This window comes from Pyxicephalus adspersus, chromosome 10 (genome assembly GCF_032062135.1).
Source record: "Pyxicephalus adspersus chromosome 10, UCB_Pads_2.0, whole genome shotgun sequence".
NCBI lineage: Eukaryota > Metazoa > Chordata > Amphibia > Anura > Pyxicephalidae > Pyxicephalus > Pyxicephalus adspersus.
In genome coordinates this window covers 51,189,020-51,216,607 of record NC_092867.1, presented here as the reverse complement: position 1 = coordinate 51,216,607, position 27,588 = coordinate 51,189,020, and the positions used below count along the sequence as shown (strand labels likewise).

General features: G+C 35.7%; 1 protein-coding gene across 8 annotated transcripts in view; it reads left to right on the top strand.

Moving 5' to 3' along the window:
- LOC140340078 (uncharacterized) overlaps positions 1-27,588 on the top strand; it is a 52,049-nt gene that overhangs the window by 17,094 nt on the left and 7,367 nt on the right. The window contains exons 1-6 of one of the 8 annotated variants that reach the window (XM_072425077.1): positions 3,868-4,401; positions 4,826-4,953; positions 10,354-10,438; positions 13,444-13,531; positions 20,626-20,683; positions 25,871-25,968. In XM_072425077.1, the coding sequence (XP_072281178.1) occupies positions 20,674-20,683; positions 25,871-25,968 (108 nt within the window). In that variant the 5' untranslated portion in view covers positions 3,868-4,401; positions 4,826-4,953; positions 10,354-10,438; positions 13,444-13,531; positions 20,626-20,673. Of the gene's footprint in view, positions 1-2,205; positions 3,795-3,865; positions 4,402-4,825; positions 4,954-10,353; positions 10,439-13,443; positions 13,532-20,625; positions 20,684-25,870; positions 25,969-27,588 lie in introns of those variants that run through there. The other 7 variants (XM_072425080.1, XM_072425078.1, XM_072425079.1 and 4 more) reach the window with 7 other exon arrangements.

Sequence of the window (27,588 nt, the reverse complement as noted above, 5' to 3'; positions counted from 1 at the left end):
TTTGGCCTGTCTTTGTAACATAGACTCCTGTATATCTGTAGCCACAAAAAACATGTAGCCAAAAACAAAACATGGTTAAGAAAGCATTCAACACCCCCACACACAGCATAAATGATCTAGGGCAGTGTTTCTCAACCTTTTTTTATATGAGGATCCCTTGCTTTAGTTTTCTGTATCCACAACACATTGTACATTAGTGTAGGCGACAGTGGGAAGAATGCCTCATACATTGCTAGGCAGTAGGAAGGCCGCCACCTATACAGATAGCCAAAAAGATTATTGCTATATATAAACCTAGCCTAAAAGACACAAACTGTTCATTGCTCAAGGAAGCTTAGGGTCCCACAGAACTGTGATTAAGATGCTCTTCTCCAGAGGTTGCTAGGGGTTCCTTGAACTGTGGCTGATTGACCTCATTTGATGGTGCCTGCATGGTTCTGGAGCCAAAACTACTTCATAGAGCCTTGTGCAAGTTAATGATGATTTTGGTTGTCTATGAACTTGAACTCTCTTACAGCGACTACAGAATTCACTCACTAGCCACCAATTTAGGAGGATTTTTTCCTACTGCCCCTCAATCAGTTGGTTTTAGTAGGGTTTCCCCAAGACCTAAAAAATATTTCAAGGGTTTTTCAGGAGTAAAAGGAAGAGAAAGGCTGATCTAAAGTGATCATGGTAGACCTTTAAGGACCTTCTTTTTCCAAGTAGCAAGTGTTTCTGGACTTCTTATCTCCCAGTCATTTAGCACACCTACTCTACTAAGCTCTGATAGGTACCATTTACAATAATATTGGCTTACAAAAATATTTACTTGTGCCAGTAATAGCTGTTTTTCATTAATAGTTGTATTTCATTGCTTTTCTGATATATTGACAATGCAAAAAGAGGTAAATAATAACTTGTATTTGTATAGCACCAACATATTAGGCAGTGCTTTACAAGCCTGTTTTGGGACATATGCTGAAGTTAGATTTAAATAATTTTAGTGTTGGGAAAATAAAAAAACATCATGTTACAATGTGTGTGTCTTCATTTCAACGAGGTGCTGGAAAAATTTCTCATGGATTTTGGTCCAAATTGACATGAAGGCATCACATACTTGATTCAGATGTGTCCGCTACAAATTCATGATGCAAATTCTCCATTCCACCATATCCCAAAGGTACTTCATTGCACTGAGATCCGGTGACTGTGGAGGTAATATGAGTACAATAAACTCACTATCTTCTTGAAGTAGCCATAAAATTATGGGTAAACTACGGTCACCAAGGCATGGGCATGGTCAGAAACAATATTAAGATAGGCTGCGGCATTTAGGTGATGCTCAGTTGGCCCAAAGTGTGCTAAAAAAAATATTCCCTACACTATTACCTGCTTATACCATTAATGGATAAATCCATCCTTTTATGTTGTTGATGCAAGATTCTGACGAATCAGACTAAAAAACATTTTCCTAATATGCTTCTTACTTGTATTTTTATAGCACTAACATATTATGCAGCACTTTACAAAGTCCAACTGTCCCTCAAGGCTCAAATTTAATGTCCCTACCATAGTCATATCTCATTAACCTAGTCTAAGGCCAGTTTTGTAGGGGGAGCCATTGAACCTAATTACATAATTTTAGGATGTGAGAGGAAACAGGAGTGCCTGGAGGAAAACCCATGTAAACACCTAAAGAACACACGGACTCCTTGCAGGTCGCGTTCCGACTTAGATTTGAACCTGTGACTTAAGGTTGCAGAGGCAAGAGTGCTAGCCACTGAGCCAACTGTGCTGCCCCAGTGTTCCTGTATGCCTAAAAAGTAGTTTTGGCCTTTGCTGATGTCAGGGAAGCACACCATGTGCATGCTCACTTCCTTATTCAGAAGAGCATCCTAAGAATTGGTGGCAGACCAAAAAATGTGTGTTCATTAGTGTGCTCATAAACTTATGCATTTAAGCATTTTCTTTTCTTGGTAGTGCCACTTGCCAATTCCAATTGGCCTGTCCTTTAGCAACTTCTGTGTTCGCTAAAGTGCTCAGCATTGTTTTGACATTTTGGCTATTCCTATAATCGAATATGTGGAAGATGTTCAGAGCAAACGGAGATGTAGGATTTAGAACCAATTTTAATATATCAGATGTAGGCAATGTTTGTTTGGATTCTGAAAACTTTCTCCCCCAATACATTGTTTAACGTATCTGGACCTCTTCCTTCACCAGAATGTTTTGACAACTGGAGAATCCTATCCCCTCAATCCAACGCTGTGCCGCCATCTTCGTCTAAAGAGGATTTTCAGCCATCTCAATTGGCCATGTGAAGACAATGTAACCTCTGCACAGGCACTGGAATTCACTCATTATCGGGACGTGCAACGAAAATTGGGATTTCTCTGACAACCAACATTGAGCTTCAGATTCGCAACATGTTTAAATGATTTAACATGTTTCGCAACATGTTTAAATGAATAGGCTTGGCTGTGAAATCTGAAGAAAAATTTTACTGTGTATCAGTGTTTCAAGTTGAGAGCCTAATAAGTTAGCAAATTTCGTTGATGTTTAAAAATCAAGATGCATTTAGCAGCCTGATTTTTTTAGCTTATGTACTTGCATTTAGCACACCACGTCGATCAGGCTAATGTGAATTGACTCATTTATAGAAGTGGCAGTCTGATAACAATACCTTATATCTTGCATTTTTTTTCTTCATATTTAAAATTGCAACAATCCAAACATGATGGCTAATGTAGTAAAACTAATGATACTTTTGTAAATCTGCATTTACAAAAGTGGTGATTGTGAAGAAAGTAGTTTACATCTCAAAATAAAAATTTTATATAAAATTATAATTATAAAAAATATCAAAAACATTGGTGCATCAGTCCCGTTTGTGAAGGCAACGCGGAAAACAACCTGCATATAGAAACCCCAACACCCTGGTGTTACTTTGTTGCTGTTTGTTTTGCCATGTTGCTGTGGTTTACATGGTTGTTAAGCAACCCTACTTTACCCTTTTTTCACCTGATGGCCTGAACAAGAGATACAGAAGTTCACACATTTCCAGTTTCTAAAGCAGACATCACCACAACCTTTTCTGGGTTCGGATGGGTTCCGAATAGAAGCAGAGGCAGAAGGGAACCACTTGCTAACCTGATGCAGGGCTGCATGGACTAGTTTGTCATACTCGCCTACCATCAATTACAACCCTGTAGACTGTGTCATCAAATCTTTTTCAAGAGTATATATAATGGGGCACGTCTGTGATTTGTAATACGTATATATAGATGCACTCAGTAGCAATTTTTTTCATTACACCTTGCTAGTAGTGGTTTGGACACCTTTTTTTCTAACTGACTTATTTCTTTGTGGTATAGTTTCAACAAGATGCTGAAAGCAAAGTGGACCTAAAAAAATTCATTACATAAAAGGGTAAACAAACCTTTTATAGAAGGTAAAAATTATCTTCTTTTTTGGGGTGTGGGGATTTAACCCCCATTTTTAAAAAAAGAAAAAGGTAAAACTCCTTCCTGGTTACTCCTTGCACCAGAGAGAGCTTTTTCTGCAATGTGATAAAAAAAAAAAAAACGGTCTCACGCATGCACAGTGAGATTGGCAGTCTTCTTTTTTTTTCCCCATCTACTTCACTCAAACTCGCTCCTGCACAGTGCGAAATTGGGTGACATAGGAAGATAGTCAAAGAAAATGGCAGTGCCCAGTGCTTCCTCCCCGTCAGAACCAAGGAAGATACTGGGACAATGCGGGACCTAATCCAGGAAACCCCTGCAGGAATTGACATATCTGCAAAGGTAAAGGTGAGTGAGTTTTTTTTATTTTTCCTAGTTTACTTTGGCTTTAAAGATTTCAGTCCATTGACATGATGGCGTCACACAATTGCTACAGATTTTCTCCTAATTTATAGTCCTGATGGCATTTTTTAGGGTGATCAACAGTTTGCTTTTATTTATTTTTTCCCTACAATGCCTAAAGCTATTTTTTTTTAAAGTGATTTTACCACTTGTACAGGAATATAAATACTGTGTCTACATAGTGTGCACAGGATTGTTTTAGTGTGTCTTCTGATAACTGAGCTGTGTTTCTGTATCCTTAGACATTTTTTTGTTAAATGTAGGAAATAGATCTGTTAAATCTGCATTGTAATTTGTATCTTGAGTCCTAATACCAGTCTGTGGATTTCAGTAAATGAGATGAGATAGTTGATGAAGTTACACTGTATTTACTATTTTGTGAACTATGTTTTTTTAATAGCAAGTCATTGAATTTATAAAATATATATACATATATATATTGATTTCTTCAACTCTAGGCTTTCATCTGGCCAATTTTACTGTGAGAGAAATGGACAATATCATTTGTAAACATGATGGAGAGCATATCCTTATGCCAGGACTAGAACTGAAGGTAAATATTCAAATTAAATATTTTATCCTGTTAAAGAAAATAATGATGGAAGTCACTATTTACTATTATGCAACCAATCAAAAACAAAAAGAAGGTCCAGTTTGTCAAAGTAACTTATAAATATTGCTTTAATAGCAAAATACTTTATAGAAAAAAAATCATCTGTTCAAGTCAAAACACTTTTAATAAACAAGGACAGGAATCACCATTAAAATCTTATACAGTATATCCAGTTTTACCTTTTTTAGGCTTGACCTTCATGTTGGTTTACTAAGGAAGCATCAAGCTGTAAATGTTTTTTTTAAAAAAAACACACTTCTTTATAAGTCTGTACTGCTTGTCCTGGGCAGCTTCAGTCTAGTTTGAGCCCAAAGTGGAACTAAACCGAAAAATCAAAAAATTACACTTACCTTTAATCCCGCAGATCCTTCGATCCCGCTGGACCTTCCCTCGATTTGGTCCCACTCCGTCCTGGAATTCTTCTACGTCCCGGAAGTGCCAGATGCCGCCATCTTCTGTCTTTCTTTCTTTTTCTTGTTACGTCACCCGCAGGTGACATAGCCAACTTTAAAGTTAGAAAATAAAGAGAGCCGATTTGCACATGCAAATTTTTACTTTTATATAAAAGAGGTTTCCACCCTTTTATGTAAAGTAAAAATGTTCAGTTTAGGTCTGCTTTAAGAGTGATCACCAGACACTTAGACGTACTCTTGCACTGGCCACATCTGTTCTAGGAAAACACTAGGATCTCCACTTTGCATGTTTATTATTCTGAGTCTCCTTTTGAATCTGGCTTTATAATGAGTATATTCATATGGTTCTTAATTGTGTCTATGTCTTAATTGGTTCTTAATTGTGTCTACAGTTTTTTTTTTTTCTTTTACAATATACCTATTTAATTACAAGTTTTAAACCTTAATGTCCTGAGAATGTATGTATACCTGTGCAGAATATAGAGATGTGTGGCTTTCTCTCGATATCTTTTACAACATATGTCAACCTTAGCCTGACTTGAGTAGTCATAGGTGAGGTAATAAATGAGCACGGCTGTACTGTATTTGAGTCAAATACTGCTTGTACATATAAATAGTACTAGTGGGAAGGAGTGATTGCCTCTGTTAACAGGACAGAGACTACTGGTATCAAGAAGTCTGCATAAACTAATAGTAAATGTGTGGAGTTTATTTGTCAGATGAACAAAGGCTCAGCAGTCATTCCTTCATTTATTCAGGTCATACTACCTCATCTACTGGGGCACCTACACAACCATGTGAGTCTACATGGGTTCTCCTTTCTATCCCTATGGGAATTTTACTGGCCCCCTACTCCCTTCATTCATTGCAGTTTCCTTCATTTCGACAATTTAGACTAAACAAATTAGAGTTTTCTAGAATAGAAAGTTATTCTTTTCTATTTGAAGGGCAATGCTTCTTATCATTCTCAAAGCTGGTAAGGATTGTGGAAAATGTGAATCATATGACCCTGTTTTTTAAAATAATTTTTATGTTCTCTGGCTAGATTGACATTCAGCTAAGACAGCATATTGGTCCCCCTCCTAAATTGAGTGGATCCATGATAAGGGATTTGTTTGTGGTTGTGAGTTTCGTGTTTTGTTTTGTTTCTTTTTTACACTGGAAGGGGTTGGATTTGGAAAAAAAATCCCAATTGCTGGGGACAGTGATGGTAATAGGCTATGGGTAATTAGGAAATAACACTAAGGTTTAGTTGTGGTAATTGTAAGAAATGTTATTGGATTTATCAGAGAGAAGATTTAAGATGTAAATTACCAGAAGGTGTAAAATTTGATGGATGTGAACATGTAACCTGATACAACAGGGGTGGTTTACTTGGCGGTTTGCAACTGTGGACGTCACTACATTGGGAAAAAAAAATTGAAAAAATGAAAATATGAACACATATGAAAATGGGAAAGTTTACTACTCCTTTAAGTCAAATAACATAATTACAATTTGATTAAATACATTTCTAGGCTCTAGAAAGGGGCAAAAATAATTCCCGAGGAGGTGACGTTGACAAGCTGCTAACAAAAAAAGAAAGTAAAGGGATATATAACTTAAAATCAATCTGTTACCTGAGTTCAAATGAAATTATCAATTTCAAGTCATTTCTATAACATTTTGTCTTTAATTTTTTTTTTTTTTATTGGGAGCGAAAGTATGTTCTGATGAAAAAGTATTTTGTGTTTTAATGTAAATGGATAATGTTAAATAAGTATATTTATTGAATTTGGAAAATTATGTAAATTTCATGCACAATTTAAGATTGTTTTTTATGGTGATTTGATCATTTCAGTATCCACTTAAATCCAGATTGCACTCAAAGTAGAAAGAATAGTTTTTTCTGTGTGGATAGTCTCATATCACAATTGTATTGGTGTTATGTACAATTCATGCCTTTTCCTCCGAATGTCTCCAATTAGGCAGAAGTGCCTACTTAACCTGTCCAGATGTTGTGGTGATATGTCCATTTTCCCCATGTCCTGTCATTTAGGGGGAATTGAACAAGTGGATGTCACATGCCGCAATCCCTTTTTGGGGCCGATCCATTAGCCTGCTCCGTGAAACAGGGATCTGAATGCTGCAGGCAGTATGACAGCCATGCCAGAAGATGGCTTGTGGTTCAGGCTGCACCACATAGCTGTGTAGCTTGCAATTCAGACTGAGCTGCAAGTTGAGGACAGGATGGCGTCACAAATTTTGTGCACAAATTTTTAGGCTGCTAATTGGTGTATGTTAATTGGGCGACGAGATCCTCACTTGTCAATGAATCCATCATATGAAGTATATAAGTTTTCGATGGTGCTCACTTATAAAGCGGTGATATAAATGTTTTACTTAGATGATAAACTTGGGATGGTTTTGGACCAAGTATTGCAGTCACTATTGATGTTTCAAAAGTTACACAGCAAAAAGGTAAATAAATGGATATATGTAAAAAGCATTAAGATTGAGTGGAATACTAAATGATTCTGTCACTATATGATTTAATTTAACAAAATGTTTTTTCCTTTTTCTTGATGTTGACAGAATTTTTGATGCAATTCATGATTAAATGTCCTTACGATGACGCCTGGTGGTGAACTGCATCAAGGATGAAAACATGTAGAAATTGATGTATAGTACATGGAAATTAATATAATTGTGTTTTAGATAATGAGTGATTGTTCAATGTACTCAAGTGTTTTATTTATTTAATAATTTATTATTAATTGTGTTAAGGTACCTAAAAAATCCCAAATAGAAATGTAAAGAAAGATTTTTGAAATATCTCTAACCAACTTAAAAAAGTTGTTTCCTTCTCTGGTCTGTCTTCAAGAGAATCATGCCACAGTGCATACAGTAGGATTCTTGGAAACACAGTTTATACAAGTGGGTTGTTATTCTACATATGCATGGGGTGTATTTATATTCCCTCAACAAAATATGGATTTCTTCTGCAGACAGATAAAGGTGGCAAAGTGGAGATTTGTGAAGTTTTGTATATTCTCCCATTCTCGTTGGAAGGGTTTAGTCCACCGTTACAAGGTCTGCCAGATTTTTTTTTTGCATCTTCCAACAATGTTAATAGTAATAACAATAATAATGTTTTAATAACTTTTTTAAAATGCCGTGGACAAAATTTTTGTTGATTGATACCTGTCACTATATATTACCTAGTTTGGTAGATTATTTGGAGAGATTGGATTCTATGATATATAGAATATTGTCTCATCCTTTACAGAACCCATATAAGTGCTATTCCAAATAGCTTAATTCACTATCACAGATTTAGCATTGGAAAGCTCAAAAATACTGCCATATGTGCAATCTAGATTTGCACCCTCTAAATTTTTTAAATCCTACAACTGTTGCTGCTGCCGCCACGCTGCATGTTTTTTGGGGTTCTTTTACTGTGTCTTCTTCAAACACTGAAGAAGGAATTAAATTAATTTCTAGACCTTAAGAAGGAAAACTAAATTCTAAGTGTCGGATGCACCTTTTTTTACCTCTACATTTTTAATAAATTAGTTCCTCCATCATGTTCAACATAAAATACCTACTTACTGCAGATCTAAGGTTGCATGATAATTACACTCTCTGCAATCTAGGGAGCTTTCCTATGGCCTTGGAGTACTGCAACATAAAATATTCTTTTTTTAATGTAATTGATTTCTTCACAGTTCTTTAAAATCAATACTACTCCTTTTTCTGGAAATTGAAGCTCCTGCTGTACATTTGGCCTATTTTGGATATTACAGTTGTGAGTCTCATAGGGCTTTATTTATAAAGCAGGGAATAAGACATTCCAGGTCCATGTGCTTCTATGGCAGTAAATGATTTCCATCATGGTATGTTAGGTAACCTGTTTTATTAATAGAGCCATTATATGTGATCTTGGTGGTGGATGGGGATCAGCATAGGCACATACCCTTTCTGCAGCTATTCTCTGACAATTTGCAGCAATTTGTGCTACAGTGTCCTTTATGTGGGGGACACACACACACACACACACACACACACACACACATACACACACATATGCCTGTCTACACACAGACTTAATTGAATAATTGAGACCTAAGCAATAATTACCCTTTCACCTGTTCAGCAGGTGGGCTACTTCTGTATGTAGGCACTAACCATTACATACCAGGAACACCTGATGATATTTGCTGTTTTGAGACACCCGGAGTGTCCAACCATTACAACTTGACCCCTATCAAAGTTGCTCAAATCCTTATGTTTGCCCTTTTGTCTATTTCTAATACATCATTTAAGGAACTGAGTGTCTTGCTGCTGAATATATTCCTCCCTTGACAGATACCATTTTAATTGGATAATTCATGTTATTTACCTCCCTGTCAGTAGATTTCTTTTCACCTGTATAATATATGGTCGTGTACATTGTCTTATTTAATGATTTTTTTCTAATAGATATTTTGTTCAGGTTTGTCCTCATATTTCATAGTTTGAGTGAACAAAAAGATTTTACAGAGATTGTACATTTACATTGTATGGGGTATGGGCTAAATTTAGATGTCTGTCACCAGAACAAGTGTCCCTATTTGGATTTTCAGTTCACTTTCTGTCCTGGTCAAAGGACTACAGGGCTAGGAATAACAATAATAATACTACAGCATTCTCAACATTTTTCAGTGACCACCCTGGCTGTTTTTGGATTGTTACTGAAAAGTAGGGTCACAATACAGGGGTATAATACAAAGATGCTGCAAAACTGTAACATACTAAAGGACTGGGCATTTTAAAGTTTGAACAACGTATATGAAGGTGGTAAAAGGCTGACATTAATATAGGAGTTACTAGACATCTATGCAACCACCACTGGGAACACTAAATCATGTGTTGCCCTTCTCACATTTTAACCACCCTCCTATAGAATTACTTTGGTTTTGAAAGCCAAATGCGCTTATCCTCCCATCGCAAACCCACATCTTGCCTTTACTTAGGCTAACTTGCCTTTATCCTCAGATTCAAACCTGCCAAGATCCAAAGGTATTCTAGCTTGTTTAAATCTGCCCTCTTCTCTGCCTTATAATCCCATACACTTCTGTTCGGTTTACCTACCTTTTTACTTAGGACTCAAGGCCATATAAAAGCCTATGAGCTTGTAAAGTGCAGACATAGACATGATAGTGCATATCAGATGTAAACAATACTCAATAAGTAAGAAATTGCAGAGAATTATGGTGTTTTTGTATTATAGGACACATATTAAATTGCCTTTAAAAAATTAAACCTATGTTCCTTCCTCGAGCTTTATAAATTTCTGAAAATGGCTTTGAAGCCCACAGGTTTAGGTTATGAAAGTGGAAGAGAGAATGATAACTTGATTTTACCAGATAATACATACTATATATATTTAGAAAACAATAATTTTTACTATGGTTATATATACACTTTAATGTTAAGTTGTATGTATTTTTGTGTTTAGATTGAAGATCAGTGCATGGTAAATATCAAGCAGGAGGAAGATACACACATTAAGCAGGAAGAAGATCCTATAATTATTAGCGCATGTAAGTAACTGATCACATAAAATTACCTGCATTTCATATTGTGGAAGTTGTAAAATAGGTTGCTTTACTGAGATAATATACAAATCAAGAATATTCACTGTCTAATGCTTAAAGCTGGCTCCCCAGTCTTGTACAATTGCACAAATTCATATCCTTTTTTGAAATGACTTGGACCATGAACACACGTGCATTGATTGTCATTGGAAAAGATCTTTCACAACGACTCCCATATCTCCGCCGCCCCACCCTGGTTAATAAGTACAGGGGTACATACCACCCCTTATTTATTCGATGAAAGGGTTAAAAATATATGTAAAAAAAAATAAGAAATAAAAGTATTTTTATTAGATGTGTTTGTTTTGTTTTTAACGGTGTTTAACTTTTTTTTTTTTGTACAGATACAAGTACCCCACATGGGTACAGAGCACATGCTCTCGTGACAGCTCCACTTTCTTGATTGCTTCCGCAGCTCAAATGGAGCTGTGGCATGTGTTCTGCACCCACATGGGTACAGAAAACATGCTACAACTCCTCTAGGGCCACCGGTGCAGTGAACTCACACAACCTCTCAAGGGAGAGGTTGTGTGAGTTCACTGCATTCAAAAAAGTTGTATCACATGCTCTGTACCCACAATATTCCACAATTTTCCCAGACAGAGTTCATCTAGACAGTTTTTTTTATATATACCAAGAAACATAGGAAAAGTCCACTGAAAGTGGGGAAAAATAGATTACAAATTGTGTTTTTGGGCAGGAACATTAAAAGGTTGTTCTGATCGCCTAGAAGTCTGGCAAACAAAATAGGGGAAGTGGAGGCCTTAATGAATGGGGAACATGACTTTGTATTGCTGAATCCTGGCTTTGTTCTTCACCTGACTGTGCTGTTAATATTCCTAGTTATACTCTCTTTCGTAAAGACAGAGTCAAATGAAAAGGTGGTGTTGTCTGTGTGTGTGTATGTGAGAGGTGATCTGAAAGTGATCGAGAAAGAAGAAATTGTTGATGGAGCAAGTGATGAGGTTGAGACATTATGAGTGGAGTTGAATGTGGGGATGCATAATACACAGTTCATTATTGGAGTCTTCTAAAGGCCCCCCGATGCAAGGAAGAAATAGAGAATCAACTACTAGCACAAATAGAAATGGCTTCAAAATCTGGTATTGTTTTAATAATGGGAGAAATAAACTACTCTGACATTGACTGGAGTAATGGCACTACAGGTAAAGCAAAAGGGAGGAAATTTATAATTTTAATAAAATATAATGTTATTGTACAGTTTATAAAAGCCCCAACTACAAATGATACTCTTGCTGGACCTAGTTCTTTCTAACAATTCAGAGATTTCAACCAATGTGCATATAAAAGAGAATCTGGGTAGCAGTAACCATAACACTATTTAATTTAATGTAAGCTGTAAACAGGAAGCAAAAACAGGAACAATAAAAACATTCAATTTTAAGAGAGCAAATTTTCCAATTATTAAGGGCGTCTCTCTGTGACTTAGACTGGGAGAGAATATTGTCCTCATATAACACAGAACGGCAAAGGGAATGTTTCGAATCTGTTCTACACAAACACACTCCAAAATATATTCCAAATGGGTAATTAGTTTAAGAGGCTAAAAGTAAACCCCATGTGGCTCACAGCTAATGTTAAAAAGGCGATAAAGAATAAGAAAAGGGCATTCCAAAAATATAAAAATGAAGGATCACCATCATTTGAAAAGTATAAAAAATATATGGGTTGCTCACTGGGGATAAACAAAAGGTGGATTTACTAAACACTCGGGCTCAACACTTTTTACTAAAACAGTTGGGCTCAATTAAGGTTGACAAAGCAACAGGACCTGATTGATTACTTCTACGTGTCCTCAAAGAGCTGAGCTCGGTTATTTCAAAACCATTGTTTCTAATTTGTAGACTCTTTAATCACTGGCTTGGTACCAATGGATTGGCGTAAGGCCAATGTGGTTCCTATCTTCAAAAAGGGAGTAAAGTCATTAACCAAGTAACTACAACTGGTAAGTTTAGACCTAGAAAGTTTGATAATGAGGAGTTTCTGCTAGAAAATATGATATTAGGTGATAGCATGGATTCAAGAAAAACCGTAGTTGTTAATCAAATTTACTCTCTTTTTATGAGGATGTAAGTAAACAAGTAGACAGGAAGTAGCAGTTGATATGGTGTACTTGGTCTTTGCAAAAGCATTTGACACAGTCCCCCACAGACGGTTATTATGTAAGTTAGGGTCAATAGTCCTAGAAAAGCCAATCTGTAAATGGATAGAGAAATGGCTTAAAGACCACATCCAGAGAGTAGTGATTAATGATTCATATTCTGAATGCTCTAAGGTTATTAGTGGTGGGACTTTTACTGTTTAACATCTTTATAAATGATACAGAGTTTGGGATTCAAAGTACCATTTCTGTGTTTGACAAACTATGTAAAAGATTTAAATCCATACAGGATATCTATAATCTACAAGCAGACCTGGATATACTGTTTGATTGGGTAACCAAGTGGCAAATGACATTTATTATTGGGAAATGTAAAGGTATGCACTTGGGGGCTAACAACATGCATGCTTTATACTGTCTAGGGGGAATACATTTGGGCGAGTCAGAAATCTGGGGGTTCTGGTAGATCATAGAGTAATTAATATCATTCAATGGCAAGCTTCAATTTCTAAAGCTAGCAAAGTACTTTCTTGTGTTAAAAGAGGAATAGACTGCAGAGATCGAGACATAATCCTGCCCCTCTACAAAGTCAGACCACATCTGGAATTTGCAGTCCCGTTTTGAGCACCAGCTCACAAAAAGAATATTGTGGAATTGGAAAGAGTACAGAGAAGGACAACTAAACTAAAAAAAGGATAGAGGAGTAGAGACCAGCTAAGCTGAATTTATTCTCCTTTCAGAAAAGACGTTTAAAGGAGGGATATGATCTTCCTATACAAATATTTAAATGGTTCATATAGAAAACTCCCTTACCATTTATTCACTTTAGGATCGTTACAAAGGACAAGAAGGCATTCTTTGCACCTGGAGTAAAAGAAGTTTAAGCTCTGGATAAGGAAGGGATTCTTCACTGTAAGGTCTGTGAAAATGTTGAATATGCTCCCTCAGGAAGTAGTTTCAGCAAGTTATATAGATTGCTTTAAGACAAGGCTGCATGCTTTTTTTGAAGGACAAAATATAACTGGGTATAAAAGCATTAAATTAAAGATAGCAGACTTTTGATCCAGGGAACATCGGATTGCCTCATGGAATCGGGAAGGAATTTTTTTTTACCTGTAAAGCAAAATGTACCAGGTTTTTTTTTTGTGCCTTTCTTTGGATCAACTAACTAATGTCCATGGGGTTTTATATCTAATGTATTTTGCTACATTTGTGGTGAATATTCTCAGCAAAAACAGGGCAGAAACATTACAGAATTTGTGAAACAAGCATATCTTGCATATTTTGTTAATAAACTCAGGGGAAGTTAGACATAAGAGGTATTTCTGCAATAAGGAAAACGTAACTCGGTGATGATTCATGAAAAGTCTTGGGGCTATGTATGTAATGTGTCATAGTAATACAATCTTTAGTCTCAATCGATAATGTATTGAAGTATTTAATCATCTTGTAGCAAATTTGCTGTTAGAAGTATTTCTCATAAAATTTTTGACAATTGGTACATACATAGTTATGATCACATTGAGGAATTGGATTTTAGTGTATTATATTCTTAACAGATTGGTAAGACAAATCGATCAGTTGTATATATCAATTACATTAACATAAATATAAAAGGTAGAAAGCATGTAACCTTTCCTATTTATAAAAGTTGCCAGCCGCAAAAATGGCTAATAAGGAAATAAGAAAAACAAGAAAGGCTGGGATTTAACGTGGCTAATGTCAAAATTATATTTAGCACATATTTTCATATGCCATATAAAGGGGTGTCATGGTATTTACAGTAATAGTTTATAACACATAATAAAACAAGTTTGGCTGTTCTATGTAAAACCACATAGGATTATGCCTAAATTACTATACAGCAGCCACCTGACTAGATATTAATGAGGAGTAATGATTATCTCAAGCCGACGTGTTTTGCCGGTGGGCTAAATACGAAATACTCTACTTTCCCAGAGTAACACATACGAACAAACCATGGATTCTTCCACTGTACGCATCATTACCAAGTATAGTCAACAACATGAGGATACACAGAAGATTTGCCAAACATTGGCACATCTTAAAGCGTACCTAAACTCAGAAATTTACCTTTACATCAAAGGGTAAGCAAAGCTTTTATGTAGAGTAAAAATTCTTTTTTTTTTTTTTTTTTTTAATTGCAACACCCTAATTCTCGATTGCTCAGGCGATGAATGGGAGCGCAAAGCTTCCCAGGATACCTACGTTACGCAACCCGGGAGGCTCCTGGGTGCTCCTGCTCTTGCCCGAGCATCTCAGGCATGTGCAGAGGGAGGCTTTACACGCAAAGAAAAAATTTTGCCGATCTCACGCATGCGCAGTGAGATCGGCAAGTTTTTTTTTTTTTTACATCTTATGTCACCTGATCTCGCGCCTGGGTCGGGTGACGTAGGATGAAGAACCTTTTAGAGATGAAAATGGCGGCGCCTGGAGCGCCGGCTCCGGAACGACGCGGGACCCGATGCAGGACACCCTGAGTGGATCGGACTGGCCTACTATATTGAAGGAAAAAGTTTTTGTTTTTTTCTTGGCTGTTTTCAGTTTAGTTTCTCTGTAAGTACAGACGCACAATTACAAAAGTTCCTGAGTAACAGACCAACAATAGTATATAGGAAACCTTCACTAAAGGACCAACTTGTGCAGTCACTTTTTCACCACAAGTTCTTACACATTGGATGCAAAAGGGACATTCAAATGTGGAAAATGTTCCCAGTGTCCTTGGATCGAAGACGCATCATGTATCACCCTTCCTAATGGCAAAACACATCACCCTAATCATTATCGACTGCACAACAGAAAGTGTTATCTTTGTCATTTTATGCCAGTGGGTTTTTTTTATGTCGGAAAGACTAAGGCAACTCAAGAAGAGGATATATGAGCATATATATTCTGTTACTTCAGGAAGATTAACTATTCCAGTAAGCCTCCATGTAGGCAAGAAACATAACTATGACCCTAACATCTTGTTTTTTTTCGCATTGGAAATATCCAAATCCCAGAGGTGGCAACATTGACGTCAGACTTCTACAATGCGAAACAAAGTGCAAAATCTTAAAACCTAAAGGTTAAAATCTTTAACCTAAAAGCTACCAAAAAACCAGGGCTGAATGATGTCCTTAGCTTTAAACCATTCCTTCTTTACTACTGATCATATCTATTCACTTTGAGCTTAATATGTTATTAATACTCACCATTATATCACTTGCTGGGATTTACTTTGAGCTTCTACTAATAATTTAGGGTCACATTATTAAATATTTGTTAGAAAATTCCCTGAAACGTATTCATTTTTTCAAATGAGAGGTATCATAAAATTTAGTATTGTATATGTATAATACTTCATATTTTAACTGTTGTTTTGTTAATAACACTGGTCAACAAACATTTTCTTGCCAAACAGAACATTGTCATTTTAGGTTATGTTTGATGCACAGATTCCAAATATGGTATTGGTTTTGCTAGATTGGCTCCTTAGTTTTTGAAAAAATGAGCTCATAGAAAAAATAATGAAACATGATAATTAAGCAAAATTAAACTAAATATGTCTATGTATACAAAATTACATTTTCGAAATGCTTGATGTCAATATATTCTATATTTAGTATAATTACAGAACTAATCACAAAAAAGTCATTGAAAAACTCTGTTTGTATGACTTTCTTTTTCTTTTATCCTGTGTCTATCCCATCTGCCCTGATACGTTTCTTCCATCACCTTTATATCTTGATGGAACCTCTCCCCTTGTTTGTCACGGAAATCGCCAAGGTTTTCTGGAAATTATTGCAAATGGCTATGGAGATAGTGTACCTTTATGCTCATAGTGGCACTCAAATTTTTAAAGTTTAAGAGCAAGTTTTGTACCAGTTCTTCATAATTTTGGGCTTTATGGTTACCCAAGAAGTTCTTTACAACCATGAAATAGCTGTGCCAGGCAGAAGCTTCAGTATCAGTCATGTAACTTGTAAAATTTGAATCATTTATCAGTTTCCGAATCTGGGGTCCATCAAAGATTCCTGCTTTTATTTTTTCAGTACTCAATCCAGGGAAGAATCTACAAATGTATTTGAAGCAATCATTGTCCTTGTTCAGAGCTCCAACAAATTTCTTCATTAATCCCAACTTTGTGTAGTGGAGGGAGAATCATTCTTTCTTTGTCAACCATTGGCTCATTAATGATGTTCACTGCACCTTTTTTCATGTTTTCCCTTGGAGGCCATGTCACTTTTTCCACGGATCCTGCTTTGCTCCACTATACCACAGATGAATCATCAGTACTTTGTGTATCCACTATGCCTAGTAGGAAGTTGACCATATTTAAATCAACACATATGGACCATTTATGTTCATGATAGCAAAGCTTTTGTGAGACCATTTTGATATTTTTATATTCTTAAGTTTTGTTGACTGAACATTTGGAATTGATGCATAGCAGTTGCCATTATGCAGTAAAGCAGATTTTAAACTTTGAGTGGAAATGTCTTTGGAAAGCTGCCAGTCTTCTGCTCGGTATTCTGTTACTCCCATATGGGCTAGTAGTCCAGGGATGTTACAACAGTACACAAAGTCTCCATCTTCACTGAAATATGGGAGTGTCACCTATCTTGTCCTAAAAACCATTAATTTAACTTCCGGTCTCGGACAGTTCTTTTCTTTTAGCCTGGATGCTAAAAGTTCAGATGCTTGTTTTGACAGACTTAGGTCACGTATTAAATTATTGAGCTCTTCTTGGGAGAACTGCTGGTTTGATGAAATGCTTCTTTAAAGCGTACCTAAACTCAGAATTTTCACTTTACATAAAAGGGAAGAGAACCTTTTTATGTAAGGTAAAAATTTTTTTTTACATAAAAAGGTTCTCTTCCCTTTTATGTAAAGTGAAAATTTAAAATTTTACTTTTGAGTATAGTTCTTTAATATTCACTTCCACTGCTAACTCCTGGATTACACTCCAAACCCTGTATATCCTCCATGTCGGATACAGAAATATCAAGGAGTGTACTGAACACTGGTATGGGAACATCAGGACCATGCAGCACAGGTTGTCTTTCTGATTCCAGATCAGGGTACTCCCACTTGTTTTTCTTGTAAAGATTGAAACTTTTTACATTCACAGCACAAAAATAACAATCGTTATGGTTTACCATAGGTACACCAAAATTCACACTTTTCAGTTTACCATTTTTCCACTTATGTAGACACTCTACACAAGTTTTGCATACCAAATGAGGAGCCCGATACTTATCTTGGTCCCCCAGTTTAATACCAAAATATGCAAGATATGCTTGTTTCACAACTTCTTCTTGATGAACCCATATTTCTGTAAAAAGGATATATATGAATAAAAAGAAGGCAAATGAAAGTTTCATAAAATTAATGCTATATTTATTATATGAAATGCAAAACATTGGCGTAAGTAAAGATTTTAATCAGTATGGTTACATTATTGTTATCTGCATCATTACACTGTGGGGCACTTTCCAGTATTCTTTTATATATAATTACACAGAATTTACCTTGTAATATTCATTCACTCCATGAATATTAATTACCCCATTGGTAATATTCATCAACTTGTTCAATGACCATCACACCACTTTGTGTGATTCATTCACTCCATAGTAAACATAACCACTCTTTACATCTAACACCTCCCCTCTCCCCTTCTTCCCCTCCTTCTCACTTTTGTTAGCCCCCTCAGTGGTATTCCTGAGTAGCTAAAAACATGAAAAAAAACTTACCTGGTTCCATCGGCGTCCTGCCCCTCCTCTGGCAGCGTGCTGTGCCTTCGATCTTCAGCTGGTGAGTGCAGAGACGTTCCCAGCGACATTGGCGCTTGCGGGAGGCGTGGCAGGAAATTCAAATTGTTTTGTATTGGATTCAATACAAAATAACTGTATTGAATCCAATACAAAGTATTCATTATATATTATATATAAAATGTAATTATATCTATATCATTTATGCTAATGTACTGGTATATTACATTTTTCAGTATTTTTATGCACCCTTGTTTTAACAGATGTTTGTTTTTTTTTATTTAAGGTTTGATATTAAATGTATTAAATATTGGACATATTTCTGTGAGTTATGCCCAAGAATTATAGGCCTACAATTTAAAATTAATTTCCATGCAGTACAATGTACCGCTTTTTGTAAAAAAAATATGGACAGAATTGGAACACCAGGGTGGAATTCATTGCCTGTCATTTGCTTTTGTTTATTTAATTTCATCCCCTGTCATCTTCCCCCCCCCTTCTACAGTTCCATTTCACCACCAAACTTTTCATAACTCCACTCATGTGGTGCCCTTTCCCCTCCCCTTGTTCTTGTCCTCGCTGGCTAGCGGGGGACCTGGAGTCCTGTACTACAGGACACCTGTTAGGCTATTATCATGCGCCGCGATCGCCCGTGGCGTGTGATTGGCATCTCCTCCTCCGTTAACCCACAGGACAGCTGCAGGTTATCGAGCCGCCTGTTCCCTATTAGGGGCTACTTTTTCATCAACACGTCCTCCCCTATCCCATATAAGGTGGGGGGGGGGATTCCTCTATCATTCTGCTCCTCTCCAGCGGTATAGACACATTAATCACGGCTGGGTCCAGGCTACTCTGCTACTCTTCAGCCATTTAACCAACTGGTAAGCTCAATCTCTCTCCTTTTGGGATAGTTGTTTAGCATAATCATGATTAAACCTTTTTAGTCTGACTAATGTTAAGGTTCATTTGCATCTGGATGGTTCGCAATTTAACTAATATAATCTTTTGACAACACAACAATCTTTTGATAGTTGTTCAAATTATCCCCCCCCCCCTCCTTTTTCAATTATTCCCTAAATACTAATATCTAATATACACATATATTTTCTTTAGAAATGATATGAGAATATTTCTTATCCTAAGAAGTGCGTGTATATTACAAGATACCATAACAGCCAAAAAATAGGTTTTCTTTGAACTTGTTGTTGGGACACCTCTCGTGGAATTATAGAATTGGATCTCTGAAGTTTAATTATGATATCTTGAGATTGATTGATCATATGATTGGGAGTTGCAATTCTCATTCATCTCTAATGAATGCAAATAGATTTTTTTTTAAGGATTTTTGATATTGATGTTTTATCATGTGAAAATTCCTTGCAAATATTGAAATCTTCAGTTCTATTGTGTTTTTCATTACACAGTTGCTTGAAAAGTCTACATATCCCCTGAGGAACCCACAGACGAAACAAGTCAGAATGAGACAATATTCATTACTCCTCAATAATATCTAGTCAGGCCGCTACTGTATAGTAATTTAGGCATTATCCTATGTGGTTTCACATAGGATAGCCAAACTTGTTTTATTTTGTGTTATGAACTATTACTGTAAATACCATGACACCCCTTTAAGATATGACCTATAAACATATGTGCTAAATATAATTTTGATATTAGCCACGGTAAACCCCAGCCTTTCTTGTTTTTCTTATTTTCCTAATAGTATACTGTACATATAAATTGTTAGGTTGTCTAGATTAGGTAAGTATAGAACTTTGTTTTATTCCTACAATAGTGAGTGATATATATTTATGCCAACTAGGTGAACTATGTAACATGATACATTGCTATTGATTGAGAAAGAAGAATATAATACTATGACACATTGTATACAATACTCAATACAATATACCATATACTCCCAAGACTTTTCATCAAGGGGAAGCTAATCAAGTGCCAAACTAGTTGTCAAAATGATTCTTCTTAACATGTTACCAATGCATACACCGTCATTCAATTGTTTCCATGACATCCTTAGATTAGTCACAGGGAATTATCCACATAACACTATACAAAGCAAATCCTTTCATCCACCCGACTGTAATCACAAAAAAACTACCAGAATGTGCAGATCCACAAATCAGCAAATGACATACTTGTTTTCAGGAGCTTATGGCATGGCTGTTCTTAGCCCAATATTAACCTGTAATCACAACTAGAATTTTCCTTTTTAGGTTCACCTCCTCTACCTGTGATACTCTCAACTCACATGTACTCTCCCAATGGATATATGTAAGTCTGTTCAACCAAACACACTATCATTACAACACTCCACATACTCTCTGAAAGCGCGCCGTATAATATACACAACTACCTTCTATCCATGCACAGGTCTAATTAAGCACCTCTAACTACTTAATCAGATTACATCAAATCTTTAAAAAATATTGTATAAATGACCAATAATAGGTTCACATATCTCTACCCATACACAATACCCTTTATTTAAGCACAAAAACTTGCAAACCTTCTTGACACATTGGGTCTGATTTTTTTTCTGAAGCTCTCCAAGGCTAGAGAGGTTACACTTTCATCAGTGAAGCTGGGTGATCCAGCAAACCTTGATTGGATCTGGTCCAGGATTGAAAACATTTGCTAATGAATAGCAAATTACTTTAGGAAATCTATTCCATATATTGTATATACACACAAATCAGTTATCATAATTAATTCACTTTCTTTGGGTGCATGCACATGTGCATATGTGGATATGTATATGTGCACATAATTAGTACACTTATGAGTTATGCTACTTGCATTTATTTTATAGATACCTACCATCAATATTGCTACCACCATCATTGCTATATGAATACACCATTAAGGGTGTCTGTATTGAACTCCTGAAGAAGCAGACCAGATCTGCGAAATGCATAGAGTTAAAAAAAGACCTCCCCTATTTTTTCCCCCCAATTTCCATGAGGTGTGTTGAGGGAAAGAACACTCATTCTCTGTTCTAGCAGATTTATGTCTAGTCAATTTATTGACCCATGGTGGTCTACATTTTAAAATATTTTCCATAGTGGGAGAAGACTTTTGTCTAGTGGTCTATGTGGCCTTTTCCACTAAACTTGATTTTTTGAATATGCGATTTTTGAGGTATTTTTTGTTTTGTTGTCTTGAATGTTTTTTAATCATGATATGCAAATGAAGTTGCTTTTTAATCAAATTCCAAATTATGAAATACCTTCAAAATCCTAAGTTTTGGCCCATTACCCTCTGGAGATCTTTGTTTCTCCAGATAGAGAACTAGACCTTTTGCCTATTTAACTTATGTCTTTACCCTCTTTACCCTGAAGAAGCCAATAGGCAAAATGTGTCGGGACTATAAGATTTCTCATAAACAATATCTATAATACAAATTGTTTTTATAACTTGCATGCTAGGTTGATTGCTTGATTCCCCTGTCAAAAACACAATTTGTAATCCATTTTTCTACTTTAGAAGACTTTTTCTATGTATCTTGATTTAGCCAGTAGGTGGACAAATTTTGTTGTTGGGACTCCAGTGAATCAGCACCCTGCAGCTTTTTGGCCCCAAGTAACCCTATAAACTGATGTGGTTAACTTCTGCTGATTCATCAGTAAGGCCATTGAAAGCCAAGTGCTTAAAAATAGGCTTGTCAGAAGCAATTATTTTTACCATGTTTTGAGCTTTTATGCCTTATCTTTATTTTTACAACTGAATCACTTTAATTCGCATAGTGCAAGGCTTTGGGGGTCATTCTCAGTCATGTTTTGTTACAAGTGAATGAGCACTGTGCACACAAAGCTGTTCAGTTCTTTAAAAAGTGCAACAGACATTCCTGCTCATTCTTTCATTAATCTGCCAGTACAGATTTATGAATGGCTTTAGGGGGACAGCTGTACACACACTGGATATTCATCTGGTATCTCTACATTGCCTAAGGATCAAATTACTGCTGTTGCAGTCTTGGTTGAACATGTCTTTCCCTGTACATCATCCTTTGACCCTGCTTTTCCTAGGGATCACCTTCTCCTACAGTATATAGTCTCATAAACTGAAAAACAATATGACAATGTTTTAAAGGCTCACCCACACAACATTGGACTTCAGGTTTCTAACATGAAAGTTCATGCAGGCAGCAATTTAGGCATCCATGCAACAGGAAATAGGGTTGCCATTTTTCTTTGGCACATACCCCTCATTAGGCACTATTTATAGGCTTCACAAAAGTAATGATCTCTTGATCAGCTCTGTGTACTGTGTGAATTGCCTGTGTTTAAGTGAGCTCATTTTATATTCAACCTTTGTGGTCTCCCAAGCAATTGTGCATAATAAAGGGTGTCTGGATTCTAAAAGGTAATTATGATACTAGTTTCAGTGATTTAAAATAACACATGCTGACAATTGCTATCTTTCTTATAATATTTACGCTGATTCCTCTTGATTCTTAATAAGCTAATGAATATGAATAAGAAAGAATTCAAGCATGTTGTCATTCATACACTATCTACCTCTTTAAAAAAATGTGTATGGGTAGATGAAGGATAATGACAGTTCAACAGCTTCTTAAAGAGAGACATAATAGAATGAGTTTGAGAACACTACAGTGTAAGATCCTGAGTTAGTAGATTTTGTTTGCTTCAGAACATCTTCTCTGTATATAATACTTTGAAAATGCAAGAGCTGCTTTAAGTGGTTTTATATGCACCTGCAGTAAACCTCAGAAGTGTATAAAACTAATGTCAATAATGTAATCATTTTAATCAGTTCAGTAAAAAAAAGCATCTAGAAGAAAAATGTGTTGGGACAAGAGACATTAAGCTTCTACTCATTGAACTCCTTATTATTGTTACTATTTAGGGAACACGATTGTCTAGTCCATTGGTCTGATTACACCCATGGGTCAAGACCTATTTTACCTTTGTACATTTTAGGGAATTGTATGTTACAAATCATTACAATACAAACTTACTTTGCCAAAAAAAAAAAAAAAACAGCTGTCACTCTTCTCTTCTGTATGTATGACTGTTGGAGCATTTCAGTGCTTGTTAATGCATCTGAAAAGAATCAATCAACTATGGGTTTTATGGCACTCTCAAAATATTGGAGGGATACAGTTGTGCAGGCAAGTCAGGAGATTTCATAGGCTTTATCAATCTCAAGGAGCACAGTAAAGTCTCATATTGGGTGCACTAGCATGAACGAAAACAAGAAAAGCTGCCCAAGAATCCTATGTCAACTTTGAAACAGTTTAGGCAGAATAAAATGTTACAAAAAAATTGCAATTGCGACCAGGCAGATCCTTTGTTTCATAAGAGATAGACATGTCAAAAATAAACTTTTTTGCTTTTTTGCACCTGTAATAATTGGGGGGAAATCTGCTGCCCTCTGTCCGAAAGTTGTCAATGGAAAGCAAGTTCAACTTCCAACATCACAATGACCTAAAGCACACAGCAAAATTGAGCACACACTGGCGGAAGAAGAAAAAAAAACGAAGGTCCTTGAATGGCCAAGTCAGAGCACAAACTTACTTGCATCCTTTTGAAAATTATTGTAATTGTTATCTGTGGAAGATTGCATTCCACCAATGGTCATCATCAAATTTGGCTAAGCTTGAATAGTTACATAGGATGAAAAAATACATAAGTCCATCAAGTTCAACCACTATGAAAATATATGTATTCCAGATATAAAACCCTATGGAGCCTATCCCATATTTTCACAAACCCTACAGTTAAGAATCCCTTCCTCATCCGGAGATTAAACGTTTTTTCCCTCCAGACGCAAAGAGTGCTCTATTGTTCTTTATAACGATTTTAAAGTTAATAGTTGGGAAGAGAGTTCCATAAATAGTTTATTTATATACCCCCTTATATGTCTCTTCTCAAGGGAGAATAGATTCTGTTCAGCTAATCTCTCCTCATAGCTGAGCTCCTCCATTCCTTTTATTAGTTTAGTTGCCCTTCTCTGCACTCTCCATTTCCACAATATCCTTTTTGTAAACTGGTGCCCAAAACTGGACTGCATACTCCAGATGTAGTTTGACCAATGCTTTGTACAGGGGCAGGATAATGTCTTAATCTCTGCAATCTATTCCTCTTTTAACACAAGAAAGTACTTTGCTAGCTTAAAATATTGCAGCTTGGCATTGCATGCTAATATTAAGTCTATAATCTACCAGAACCCCAGATCCTTTTCTATTTCTGACTTCCCCAAATGTATTACCCCTAGACCGTATGAAGCGTTCATGTTGTTATCCCCCAAGTGCATAAGCATTACATTTCTTAATATTAAATGTCATTTGCCACTTGGTTGCCCAATCAAACAGTACATCCAGGTCTGCTTGTAGATTATAGACATCCTGTATGGACCCAATTCCATTACAAAGTTTGATGTCCTCGTCCTCTGCAAACACAGAAATGGTGCTTTTAATCCGAAACTCTGTATAATTTAGAAAGATGTTAAACAGTGAAGGTGAAAAACCGTGATGAATCATTATTCACTACTCTCTGGATGCTGTCTTTAAGCCAGTTCTCTATCCATTTACAGATTGACTTTTCTAAGCCTATAGACCCTAACTTGCATATTAACCGTCTGTGGGGTACTGTATCAAATCCTTTAGCCAAGTCCCAGTATACCATATCAATTGTTACCCCACTGTCTACCTGTTTAATTACCTACTCATAAAAATTAAATTTGTTTGACAACTTCGGTCTTATTATTTATTTTCTAGCAGAAACTCTTCCAGGATCCCTTTGATCCCTTTTTTTAAGATAGGAACCACATATAATAGAATAGTTCTGTAAAACAGACTGCTACAGTCAGTATAGAAGTAGTGAAATAAAATAAAAAAAAAATGGTTTCATAAAATATTAACCCAGGGTAATTTTTTTTTAAGAATGTTAAATTATTATTTTTATAAGTTTCATTGGGTATATGCAGCTAGAGAGATTTTTGTTTGTGTTTTCATTTCAGAAGAAACAAAATTAGAGTATTTTTAAGCAGGTGATTCTTTTCTGTAGCTTCTGTATTTTACACCAGTGATGACTTTGTATCTTCTTCAAAATTGTATCTTCTGGGACAGAGTTATAGGCCAAGATGATGTTTTATATTTCAAATGTTAAATAATAATGTAACGTTAGAATGAGTGAAATTTTTATTGCTTTACTCCCCTGCTCTTAATAGCAGATACCAGCCTCCTGCTCCTCTGTATCAGACCTGACAGGTGTATGAGTGATCTGCAGACAGCTTCCCTTAGGGTAGTCACATTATACATGTACAAATAACTGTATTATTAACTAACCGGTCTTTGATAATAAGAAAAATTTGCTGTATAGAATGTCATTTATAAACAACATCATATTTCTTGTTTCCCCATTCCAGTTTTTAGAAATGTTACTTTAGCCTATTGTTAATCTGTCTGTGTATAAATGCCTTATTTGTCCTTTACAGATGGAATCAGTAACAGAAACACTCCAGAAAGATGTCCCAGTCCATTTTATTCCCAGGATTCTACACAGGAAGATATTAACCCCTTTAGACATTACAAGGTATATTTGCTTTAAAGAAAATATAGCTTGTTTGTAAAACTTGTTAACACAATTTTTTAAACAGAAGCTTATTTTTTGCATGTTTTAGATAAGATTACAAATGTCAGACACCTACCTGCAAGCACATGTATGTCTATGTGCCTATAGGAGTAATAATAAAGCACATATACACTGTATACCTGCCCTATGCAGATTTCCACCAGTAATTATGGTCATAACAAAGGTCCTACATATGCTTGCTTTTGTTTATTTCCTTTCTCCCCACACAAGTCCATAAGAATTCAAAAGCATATAAGCAGGCCAAATATAATTCAGGGGTACTGAGACTGATCTCAAAATCTTAAAAACTGATCTGAAATACATCATCCATGTTTTTTTTATGTTTCCCCATGGTTACACCCCAGCCCAATGCAGGTGTTCCACCTGAATAAATGTTGGATACCTGCTGAATGCTGTATATCTTCTGAACAGCTCATATATACCAGTGTTAACAGTTTATGTTTCCTGATCTCACCTCCATCTGTTTGCCATCACAATTTCCTCTTAAAGAGGAGTCATGTGTGGAAGAAATATTCAATTGAGACAGCGTTCTTTATCTCTTTTAAATGAACATATTAAATTAAATTGGTTATGCATTATTATATATTTCATATTATAGAAATGAAAAGAAAGACACATAGATATGTATAGATAGATAGAATGTTGTCTGTTGGATTTTGTAAACCTAATTTTATAACCGTGTATATAAAAAATGTGCGTTTACTTTCTGTTTTGCAATTGTTACGCATTTATTTTATTTAGTTAAGCATTTTTATTTTGCTTTTTTTTTCTTCCAATTTTCAAAAGTTCAGGCTGTTCAGGCTAGGGTTTAAGTATAATTAAAGACAAAATTGTTTTTCTTTTTTTTATGATTTGGATAGAGTTGTAAGTGGTTAAATCAAAACTTTCAGGGTTTTACTCTTCATTATTTCTTTATTTAAATTCAAGAATACAACAAAGAAGAACATTGTAGAGGTGTAAAGAAATGATACTTCATAATATAAAAAAGTCATCTTCAGCGGGTGGTTTTTACCCAAACCAGCTTAGAAGCTGAAAGCAAAATATAGAAACAATAAAATGTAAAAGGACAATAAGTTATGCTGAGGGAATTATGACAATTATTTGCAATAAGCATACTTGTTACAAAGATGATATCGTAAAAGAATAATTTAGATTTGTCGGGCACATTGACCATCATCACTTCATTAATTTCTTTATCTGTTTTTTATTTTTTTTTTGGCCAGCATATGCCCAAATTAGCCTTGTGTATTGGTTTATGGTTTCAAAAATTTGGTGAGGTAGGGGTATTCCATCACCCTAAATTAAAGTAAATGTTAATAAATTAATTACAGGTGTATGTGGCCAGGGTGGAATTAGGTAACTAACCATATGTAGAAGGGTTAGTTAAGGATTTGGGGAAATAGAGGTGGAAAAGATGTCTGATATATTTTTAAATATTAAGTTCCAAAAGGATCCAAGGGAAATACATTATATACAATGTGGGGGAGGAAACCTATGCATCTACATTGTCACTAACAGGAAAAAGATTTAGATTGGGAACATCAAGGTAATTTCTGGCTT